At 37.3% G+C, this 11,159-nt stretch overlaps 2 protein-coding genes across 4 annotated transcripts; one reads left to right on the top strand and one right to left on the bottom strand.

The window, feature by feature from the left end:
- Window positions 1-689: 689 nt before the first annotated feature.
- On the top strand, window positions 690-7,633 carry LOC106300016 (putative 1-phosphatidylinositol-3-phosphate 5-kinase FAB1D). Of its 3 annotated transcripts, XM_013736057.1 has the most exons (14): window positions 690-853; window positions 1,091-1,138; window positions 1,380-1,563; window positions 1,665-1,698; window positions 1,766-2,389; window positions 2,487-2,631; window positions 2,728-3,072; window positions 3,276-3,998; window positions 4,154-4,488; window positions 4,767-4,893; window positions 5,028-5,183; window positions 5,293-6,564; window positions 6,682-6,951; window positions 7,054-7,323. In XM_013736057.1, the coding sequence occupies exons 3-14, from the start codon at window positions 1,518-1,520 to the stop codon at window positions 7,321-7,323; spliced, it is 4,347 nt and encodes a 1,448-aa protein (XP_013591511.1). In that variant the 5' UTR covers window positions 690-853; window positions 1,091-1,138; window positions 1,380-1,517. The 3 variants fall into 3 exon arrangements, with proteins under 3 accessions (XP_013591511.1, XP_013591510.1, XP_013591512.1); XM_013736056.1 differs by lacking the exon at window positions 1,091-1,138 and having other exon boundaries at window positions 706-853; XM_013736058.1 differs by lacking the exons at window positions 690-853; window positions 1,091-1,138 and having other exon boundaries at window positions 1,518-1,563; window positions 7,054-7,633.
- A 107-nt stretch (window positions 7,634-7,740) lies between these two features.
- On the bottom strand, window positions 7,741-9,634 carry LOC106296239 (probable arabinosyltransferase ARAD1). The gene is made up of 3 exons (XM_013732322.1): window positions 8,941-9,634; window positions 8,577-8,836; window positions 7,741-8,476 (listed from the first exon to the last, which is right to left on the bottom strand). The coding sequence occupies exons 1-3, from the start codon at window positions 9,542-9,544 to the stop codon at window positions 7,925-7,927; spliced, it is 1,416 nt and encodes a 471-aa protein (XP_013587776.1). The 5' UTR covers window positions 9,545-9,634; the 3' UTR covers window positions 7,741-7,924.
- Between the last annotated feature and the right edge of the window lie 1,525 nt (window positions 9,635-11,159).

The following is an 11,159-nucleotide window of genomic DNA, read 5'->3' as shown; positions in this document are numbered from 1 at the left end:
GCAAAATAATAAACCCCAAATAATAATTCTAAAACCTTAAACTCAAATGTTAAAATATATTTGGTAGAATGTATATTTGACAAGTAATAGTATTATTATTCTAAACAATAGATATATAAGAATATCATTTTCTACGAATCTTCCCTTTATTGAGGTAAACTCTATCTATATTTTTTCGGTAATTTGAATTCTATCATTTGTTTGAAAGCTTCTGAATTTTACTATTACTCATAGCAATGAAATGAAATATTATATTATTATATGCCACATGTTGTAGTTTTGAAATGCAAAACACTCGGAAAAAGTTTCAAACTCAAAAAATTCAAATCCGACAGAACATCTCATTTTTTTATATGTTAGTTATACTAACCATACTAGAATATAACAAGCATCTAATTGATTTAATATTGTAGAGTTTTGAATATAACAAATGAAATTTCCACAAATAACAGTACCCATTTAAAATTTAAATTTATATTTGATTTGATTTTTTATTTTGCAGTGAAAAATGTACAAAAAAATATAAGTGTTAAGACCAGAAAGTAGTAAGAAAAAGGTGCTAATTGTTGTAGCTGTAAAAACTGGTCTTATTATTTTGTAAAGAAATGAGAAATGAAAATAAATGGAAATAGAAGTGGAGCCCACTGGTAAAAGTGGAATATAAATGAAATATTCTCCCTTCGCTTCTTCAAGCTTCGTCTCCATTCATTCTCTCCACCGTCTAAAGACAACTCTTCGTGGACTCCTTTCATTTCGAGGAAGAAGAACAAATCCACCAACTTCTCTGGCTTTGTTTTACTTCACAAAAGAATCTACAATTTCGTCAAGCTCAACATATTTCTGGAAAACTCTTGTGAGTCATTTTCTGTTCGACTTTCTGGCTTTTTCTTTTCTTGTACTTTAGCAGCGGATGAAGATTATCAGTTTTATTGAACTGAAATTTGATCTCAGTGTTCGATTTGACTCGTTCCGGTGAGTTCGTGTTTGAAATAACGAAAAATGATTCTCCATCCTCTTATTCATTATTCCTCTGTACAGTTTTGTTCACATAAATTCGAAATCTGAACGGATTTTTATAATAAATCCACAGATCTTCGCGAAAACTTTGAAATCTGGTGAATCCGGTTCGACTTAACTGGTTCGTGGATTGCTTGATTTCCTATTCGAAATCTGAAATTGATTTTGTTTTTTTTTTTTAATTGGCGTAAATCTCTAGATCTTTGCGGATTGTTTCGCTCCTTTTTCTATTTATATTTATTTCGGGCATGCTCGATCTCATAAATCTCCGTCGGTCTGATTATTTTTCCTTTATTACTTATCACAGATTTATTAGTGGCGTAGTTGCTAATTCACGCGTCTTTCTATTTTATTTCAAGTAGGTGGCTGCGTGGAAACGTGTTTGTAGTATACACAGATCTTTGGTCAGTACAACGGAGAATGATCACAAATATCCTCTGAGATTTACATTTACATCGACAAGGCAAGATTTGGTAAGAGACTGACTCCATTGATCATTGATGACGACCACTAACTCCTTATCGGACAGCGAACGCTCTCTCTCTGGTATGTTTCTTGTTCTGTGCTGACTGCTGAATCATGTTTCCAAAAGCCCTTCAGTGACAGTGTTTATCTGACCATATGGTTTGATGATTTTGTTTTGCTAGGCGAGTGTTCTGTTGATGGAAACTCTTATGAAAGGTAAGGCTGGTCTTGCTAGCATTGATTAATCAAAGATTATTGATATACTTTGTTCTGTCTATGTCAGGGGTAATGAAGATGAGTGTTCGAGCCATGGTAGTCAAGAAGATGTGGACTCCCCCCTAAAGGATAAGAAGGTCGATCGCCAATATACCTTAGAGCGCAAGTCCAAGAGCATGCCCAGTGACATCCAGAGAGACATTTATATTTTGGGTGAAAAATCTATAGACAACGGTGTTGAAAGTGTTCAATTCCTATCTGATCGTGAAGATGATGGTGCTGAAATGGATGCCCCCCCTATTTGGGAACCCCCGGAGCCACTAGACCCAGAAGATGAACTAGAAGATGCTGCTGCTGCTGCTGCTGCTGATGAATGTTGTGATGGCTCTAAAAGGGCCGGATCATCTTCTTTAGAGGAATCTAAAGATGGAAGTAGTAACCAGAGAAAGTTCAATGAAGAAAATCGAAGAGCAATGCTTGCGGTGGCAAACTCAAAGTTTAACTTCATTGTGAGTCAGCTTATTCAGTCGGCTGGGTTTTCATTGGAAGAAGGTGAAAGTTGGAGTGCGATAGTTGCTAGGTTATGCTGGGAGGCTGCTTCACTATTAAAGCCAGATATTGATGGCAAACCAGTTGATCCGGCTGAGTACATCAAAGTGAAATGCATAGCAACTGGTTCTTGCAATGAAAGGTATTACAACTTACCCATTGATTGCCTATACGTTGCATATGATTTTTATTCCATTTCCCTCTACCGTACTCTCCTAATGATTTGTTCATCTCTGCAGTGAAGTTTTTAAAGGCCTTGTTTTCAAAAAACATGCTGCTCTTAAACAAATGCCTACCAAGTATGAGCATCCTAGAATAATGTTAGTCGAAGGAGTACTGGGCCAGCCATTAAGTGGTTTTTCTTCTCTCCAGTCAATGGATAAGGTGGGGAGCACAGTACCTTGGCGATCACCAATTCACCATTTTGAAAGCTTTCATTGGGTAATATCTGATTTCTTTTTGTTTGGTTTTTGCCAACAGGACAATGATGTTTATGTGAAGCCTGTTGTTGATATCATAGCCGCGTTGAAGCCTGACGTCATGCTGGTGGAAAAATCTGTTTCGCGTGATATCCAATTGTCTATTAATGAACAAAAGGTCACTCTGGTGCTTGACATGAAGCTCCACCGTCTACAGCGAATTTCTCGATGCATAGGTTCACCAATCATTCCATTGGAATCTCTGTCTAGTCAGAAGTTAAAGCACTGTGATTCCTTTCGCATTGAGAAAATTGTGGAGGAGCACAATGCTGTGGGCGACGCTGAGAAGAAGCCAACTAAAACGCTGATGTTCTTAGAAGGTTGTCCTACCCGCCTTGGCTGCACGGTGAGTGCTTGATTGATATTGGATTATGATAAGTCGTTGATGGTATCTTTACTTGAGTAACACATCAATACATCACATAACTGCCGGTATTATAGTAGTTTCCACTGGATAAAACATCAAATCTTTCAAAATTTGAATTTGTGACATTGACCTTGGACTTTCTTGCCCTGATTATCTGATTTTGACATTGTGGTATGTGACAGATTTTACTTAAAGGAAGCCACAGTGAGAGGTTGAAAAAGGTCAAAGAAGTAGTACAAGATTCATTTAACCTTGCATATCATCTAATCTTGGAGGCTTCCTTCCTTGCTGATCGGCAAACAATGTTCTCAACCATCTTTCCAAAGCAAGCTACCTTATGTGTTATGGAAACAGAAAAAGTTCCACTATCTCCTCCTGGAAAATCTTCATTTGAAACAATTGATATTCCCTTTTCTAATGGATTCGATGAACGATCTATTCAGATAAATGGGGAATCAGATGGTGAGAAAGCTGAAAACTGGGATTCTGGTGGAGATCATGTCTTCTCTCACGAGCCATATAATCCAGTTATTTTTACTGGGTTTTCCTCTTTATCCGCCAAGCTAAGTAAATATTTTGGCTTAGTTGAAAATCCGGAATCAGTTCCAGTTACTATGGATACAGATGCGAATAGCAGCCATACCGAAGATGCTACAGAAAAGGATGAAAGACCTTTGTTACTTGACCCTGGGCTCCCGGTAAACACGAATTCAGATGATGGAGAGAGGTCGCCAGCTGAGAATGATATTGAGACCACCTTGGAATCTCAGAGTATATTGGTTTTAGTGTCAAAGAGGAATGCTTCTAAGGGGATGATGTGTGACCAAAGTCATTTTTCGCACATAAAGTTTTACAAGCACTTTGATGTCCGCTTGGATAGATTCCTGCGAGATATGTTCAGTCAGGTTTTACTCTTGTTCTTTGTCAATTTTTTTTTTTAAATGCTGTTTTGTTCTTTTGTCAAGGTTAATCTGTGTTTCCTTATGTGTTAATAAGCTCAAAGTTGAACGGCTTTACAACATTTATGGCAAGTTTTTTAAGGCAACTGTTTATGGTGCAGAGAAGCCAGTGCCGAACGTGCGGTGAAACTCCGGAAGCACATCTTTACTATTATGCTCATCAAAACAAGCAACTAACAATCCAAATCAAGCGAATTTCTGTACCAAAATGTTTGCCTGGTGAGGCAAAAGGAAAAATCTGGATGTGGAGTCGTTGTGGAAAGTGTAAGACAAAGAATGGGACCCGAAAATCTACCAAACGAGTGCTGATATCGACTGCTGCTCGTAGCTTGTCCTTTGGAAAATTCCTGGAGCTCAGCTTTACTCAGCAAACTTTTCTGAATAGATTGTGTAGCTGCGGCCACTCTTTGGACAAGGACTTTCTTCACTTCTTTGGGTATGTTTTTGCTCTATTTTGCTCTACCTGGAGCTTCATATTTTCTAATCAAGTACTTAAGTAAAGTTTTGAGTTACTCTATTATATGGGCTTCCGAAATATTGGCATTCACATATCCTAGGTTAGTTTATACCTACTTTTCTTGTTTTAAGGCTTAGTTCTCTTGAAGGTCCCTTGGTTCTAGTGGTGAGACAGTAAAAAACATGGATGATGGTTTGAGAGCCGTTATTGTCTCTAGTAATATATGATAAACCTTACGACTTGTTAACAACCTGCAGGTTAGGCTCCATGGTTGCTATGCTCAGTTACTCCCAAGTCACATCTTACACAGTGTCTCTGCCACCCATGATGCTGGAGCCTAGCATTTTTATAGAAGTGGGTTGGCTTGAAAAAGAATTCCATGGAGTAAGTTTATTTTATACTGCACCTGTATTTTCATATGCATGGTGTTAGCAACAAAGATTATCTCTTGCTTGGGGCGAGGGCTGGCCTTTAATTGCACAATGATCTTTGCTGGTTGTTTCTGTTTACCTGTTCAGGTATTTACTAAAGGTATCTCCTTGTTCGAGGACGCTGCTAGTTTTCTGAAGAGACTAAGATCACAGTTCACAAATTCAGATCTCAGCTACCAGTGTGCACTAAAATTGTTGTCAAACGTCGACGAGTTGCTGAATCACGAGCGCCGCCTATTTCAGGTTAGTATTGCAACAATTGCATTCAGTATACAATATCTTTGTAGTTCATGACACAAGCTTACTATATTACCTTTTCATCCATTTCTTGGACATTATTGTCTAAAAATAGGAAAACATCAAGATTTCTTTTGAGAATGCTAAAACCATGGATGATGTTTCCCACAAACTGCTCCGCTTAAACCGCATGAGGTGGGAACTTTTGTTCCAAGCTCTCACCTGGAACTACCGATTGCAGTCACTGGTTTTATCTAATCGTTTGCTACCTTCAAGTGGGGAGAAGAATATAAATGAAGAAGGTGTAGAGACCAATCTTGAGGCTGGATTGACAAGATATGAAAATAAGGACAAAGTTTCTGATTCTGGTAGCAATGAAGGCATGGACGAACCACTTGTTGAAGACAAGGAAATTCCAATAGTTGGTGCATCTGTTGGGGACAATGATCAGATGGAAGAATCTGAAGATAATGAATTGCAAACTCTGTCCAGCCCCGGGCCTGATACAACCTCTCCCATCAACGATCATTTTGACACCCACTTGGCTGTTAATATCCACTCAGCCAATGAACAAGAATTAATTCCAGATAGTGGAGATCCACCGGATGGGAAGGTTGCTGCCTCTAATGGGTCACACATCTTAGGCTGGGATGAGTGGTTCTGGTTGCCATTTGAAGATCTACGATCAAAGCCTATTGTCGATGTGGAGAAGGAATACTTGTTGAAATTTGAGTATGTTAACAATTTCACCAAAGAAAACCTGCATGCGGTGAACCAAATAATCACTGAGGAAGGTTCTCGTCTGCGGATCTCTTTGAGGGATGAAGATTTTATCGTGTCAGACTATGAAGACGAGGTCTCGAGCCTAATAGCTTGCGCGCTTGCCCATCTGAGCAATGCTGATAACAGATTGCCTCTTTCAAGGTGCATTCATGGATCTCTCGAAGGGTTCCTGGATAAAGATCAAGATTCTAAGCAAACTGTTGACCGTGAGGTTTCTCGTTTCTCGAGTGAGAGTACGAGTCGGTTGGAAATACCACCTCCAGAGGTCCTTGTTACTTTTGGGTCACTCAAATCAGTGGGAAAACCCAAATACTCTATTGTGTGCCTATATGCAGATGATTTCCGCGACCTCAGAAAGCGTTGTTGCTCCTCAGAGCTTGACTATATTGCTTCGCTTAGCCGTTGTAAGCCATGGGACGCTAAGGGTGGGAAGAGCAAATCAGTGTTCGCTAAGACTTTGGATGATAGGTTCATTGTAAAAGAGATCAAGAAGACAGAGTACGAATCATTTGTGACGTTTGCTCCTGAATATTTCAAGTACATGAAGGACTCGTATGATCTAGGCAACCAGACTTGTCTAGCCAAAGTTCTTGGGATCTATCAGGTAATAATGTCTTTAGAATCATCTCTTGACCATTCCACCATTATTAGCATTTTGCTTAAATCGTTGATGAAACGGATAGGACTTCAGTTTGAAGGAACTTCGGTTGCTATTTTACAGGTAACTGTAAGGCAGCCAAAGAGCGGGAAAGAGACAAGGCACGACCTGATGGTAATGGAGAATCTCAGTTTTGGCAGAAAAATTACTCGCCAGTACGATCTCAAAGGCGCTCTACACGCTCGGTTTACGGCTACTTCTGCTAATGGCGCGGAAGATGTTCTGTTGGATCAGAACTTCGTCAACGACATGAACAAATCCCCTCTTTACGTTAGCAAGACATCAAAGCAAAATCTGCAAAGAGCGGTTTACAACGACACAGCCTTCCTAACCGTGAGTTCTTCTCTCTCTCTCTCTCTCATGACACATATGTTCAGTATATATTTGTGTTACACAGCAATCAACTTATTTATACATGGTGAACAAAATTTGCAGAGTATAAACGTGATGGACTACTCATTGCTGGTTGGAGTAGATGATGAGAGTCATGAGCTAGTGTGTGGGATAATAGACTACTTGAGGCAATACACATGGGACAAGCAGTTAGAGACGTGGGTGAAATCGTCTTTGGTGGTTCCAAAGAACGTGCAGCCGACAGTGATCAGCCCTATTGATTACAAGACGAGGTTCAGGAAATTCATGAAGACTCATTTCTTATGCGTCCCTGACCAGTGGTGTGTTCAATCCAAGGAGAGCGACTCTTGAAGGACAAAAACCAAAAAAAAACATTAAGCTATTATTATTATTATTATTATTTGATTATAATACTCAAAATCAAAACTCGTTTTTATGATTCTTTCATTTGATATTGTAAATAGAGACAGGTCCAGTTGTTATTCACCCTGTTATTGTGCAGTTTTTAGCAAAGTTTCTGGGGGTGGATGTTAGTGTTTGGATTGTTGTCTCTGTTCCCTTTTTCTCCATTACATTTATCCAAAGGGAGATTCAAGCATGTGGGAGTCTGTACTAAGAAAACAAGTGTCAGTTGAGATTTGTACAAGTATTGTTTTTGTTATAAGAATGAAAAAAAAAAAGTGATTATTTTGGAAGTTTAAAATCTGTTGAATGTCTTTTTTTAATTATTATTCCATGTAACTTAACCAGTCGATAGCTAAAAAGTCCTAAGAGCAAAATTTTGTATGATTCACAATCAGTCTGTAGCAACAAATCCTCAGGATAATTATACAAAGAAAATGTTTGTTTGGCAAAACCATTTTGGTATAGTATTTTATAGTATGACACAACAATGTTCGTGAACAAAATCAAAACGAAAAAAACAAATATGGGGGGGGTTTGGTTCGACAATTCAGATACATTGACAGCGAAGAGGAACAGAAGTACCAACTGGTTTTCTCCTCTCCCTAATGACTGCTTCCTTCACCATTGGCACCTTCTGCTGTACCTTCTTCCATATGTGATTGACCGCACCATCAGGTTGGATCGGTCCAATCCCATCAGCTCGACCATTATCATACACAAAAACTGACTGCACCTTTGCCATTCTACTTCTAAATGATTCCTTGTCTCTTTCGGAGAAGCTTCTGAGATGATAAGCCAACCATTTAGGTGTTAACGCATCAGTTACAGAGACAAAGACCGAGAATTCTGAGTAATCTAGAATTCCTTCAAAGGGGAGCTCTATATTGTCGCTGACAATCACAGGGATGCATAGGCTTTGAATGGCGTCAAAGAGACGGCATGAAGTGGGAGTGTCACCTGCCGGATGCAAGCAGAAGTCAGAGTTTCTCATTCCTCTTATCGACTGTTCTCTTCCAGTTGCATTAGGGAAACCTTCTTCCATGACGATGTCGTGTTCATCCACCAGCAAGTCCCATAGCTTTTCTCTAATCAACCCACCCTGTCAAGGTGAACGAACATATATAGAAATTACGAAGAGCACTGACCATTAGCTATGAAGACATATATAATAATATAATGATTGAGATAAAGTAACTTACACGATGTCTGTGCTTAGCGCCTTTGAAGTAAAGAAGACTGTGACGTCTCTGGTTGCGAGACAAATGAAGCCTAGGGAGAAGATGCGTGTATGGAACAATCACATCCTTAATGACAGAGACTTGGGTATGCTCAATCCTCTCAGGGAAGCTAGTACTAGCGTTGAAAGACTTAGAATCTAGCCTGAACCATCCTCCAAAATCCACGACAAGTAGAATAGAGAGAGCAATCTCGTGGCGGACATGCCACATTGCAACAGGGTCTGCCAAAGAACGCTTCAACATTTAACTAACCTGAACAAATACATTACATCCAACAGATTTTAAGTCATCTATATTGTTTTTGAGATCAAAGAAGATTTGGTACCGGTAAGAACGAAAACGTGATCACGTCCACCGGATCGCTTCCAAGCCTGGGTGTTCTTCAAAAAGTCAAGAACTTGTCTCTGCCTCTGATAATCTTCGTTTCCAGATCTCTTCCTGAAGGAGCCTTTGCCATTCCCGAGCTCCATCTCCGCGCTTAGCGTCGCGAAGAAGGGCACGAACACTACATCAGCTTCGGATTTACTGAAAACCCTTTTGGCGAAAGATCCGATTCGTTTCTCGGGTGGAGTCTCGAGGTCTCCCATGATCCAGTACTCTGCACTGTACTGCTTGATCAGAGGGTTCTCCGGGTATTTACCGGGTCTCCGGGTCGGGTGATCAGGGTCGCTGGGTATGCGTGAATCTGGAGGAGAGGACCAGTACTTGTCAAGGAGACCGTAGTTTAGGGATCTCGGAAGCTCAGCTACGAAGACATTGATGCCGGTTTCGACGGTACCGCGCGAGATCCTTAGATTTGGGTCGGATAGTAAGGAGTTTGAGAAGAAGAAGAAGAAGAAGATAAGCGAGACGAGGGAAAAGGACAGGAATAAGCAAGAGTGTGAGCAGACAGGTCTAGCGACCGCCATTGATGTCATCTTAGGAACCATCGGGTCGGAGCTCTTTAGATCTCTGATTTGCTTCACTCTTTCTTCTTCCCCATCTATTCTTGGCCGTCCCTTCTATTTATTTACAGTCCTACATTTTATCGATTTAAAAATATTGTCGCTTAAATTTGAAATGGTCCAACAAAAATATGTAACAGTATTTAAAACATCTATATTATTTTATTAAAAAAAAAGTACCTATTTGAAAATGTTTTTAATTCATTAATTAAACTCTTTTTTTTTTTCTTGTCTTTTTCAGTTGCTTTTGTGAAATATGCTAAAATGAATAAAACTGCCTAATTTATTACTTGTCTTTTCAGTTACATTAATGAATTATGCTTAAATGAATTTAAATTTCCTATTTTATTGTTTGTCTTTTTCAGTTAACTTAATGAAATATCCTTAAATAAATTTGGACATAATGTCATTTAATCAACAAAAAAAAACTCATGAGTTATCCTTACGTGCATAATTTTAATAATGGAGATTTTTAAAAACGTGCATCATTAAAATGTTACCTAAAACATGCATCACTAATATATTAACTCAGTTGTCATTTGCTAAATTTATGGTTTTTATTTATATTTTTTATTATTTAATTATAATATTTTTATTTTATATTTGAAAGATAAATGAATTTTCTTTCAAACAATATTTTTGTAAATGTATTTTTTTAAAAATAATCAATTAAAATTGTTATTATCATTGAATATCATTATTTTTGACATAATTTGAGTTTTCGTTTACATCAAAACTTATCATATTTTAGGATAATTTTAATTTAAAATGTAATTTTCATATTTTTCAAACAAATTCTAAAAATATTTTTTAAATATTTTGTTATAATTGTTAAAAAAATATTGAGTTGCATTTCAAATAAAAAGGTAAAGATATTAAAAATATTCTAATTAAAATATGTAAAATTTAATATAGTTTTAAGGAAATGGTCAAAATAAAAAAAAATTACACATAAAATAATCATGATTTTTGTTAACTGGACGGATCATTATTTATATGATATCGCACACGAAAGAAAAAATTATGTTTTTAAAATTATCTAATTAACTATATACTCATTTTTTTATATTTTTTATATAATATCACACATTCGCAAAAAAATAGATAGTTTAAGATGCAAAAAAAAATTTACTTAATGAATATAATATGAACAAATATTACAAATACATCATTTAATAAAATAAATAATTAAAAACTGAAAATTCATATCCGCGCTGGTTTATTAATCTTACTTCATTGTAATATATTACATAAATTGTACAGATTTTTCTAACAGAATTGTTTCCTCCACTGAAAGTATTTTCGTCCAACTTAATTTGGTTCTGTTACATACTTACGAGATCCACTAGTATTAATGGACAGGATATGTTTGTCACATACAAAAACGTAATCTTTTAGACTCCATTTGATGTTTATAGATTACAATTATTGCTCCAACATTATAATATAAGTTCTAATTCCTATTACAATAACATGAGATCTGAGACATGAAAAATATATCATCTTCAAATATTATTTCTACCCACCATGAAAAAAAAAAACTATTGTTTCTATGAGGGTTTCAAAAATCATGTATAGGAAAGTGTGTTTTCTTGCAGGC

The sequence above is a fragment of the Brassica oleracea genome, chromosome C6 (assembly GCF_000695525.1).
Source record: "Brassica oleracea var. oleracea cultivar TO1000 chromosome C6, BOL, whole genome shotgun sequence".
In the NCBI taxonomy this organism is placed as follows: Eukaryota; Viridiplantae; Streptophyta; class Magnoliopsida; order Brassicales; family Brassicaceae; genus Brassica; species Brassica oleracea.
This window is presented reverse-complemented; position numbering and strand designations above follow the sequence as displayed.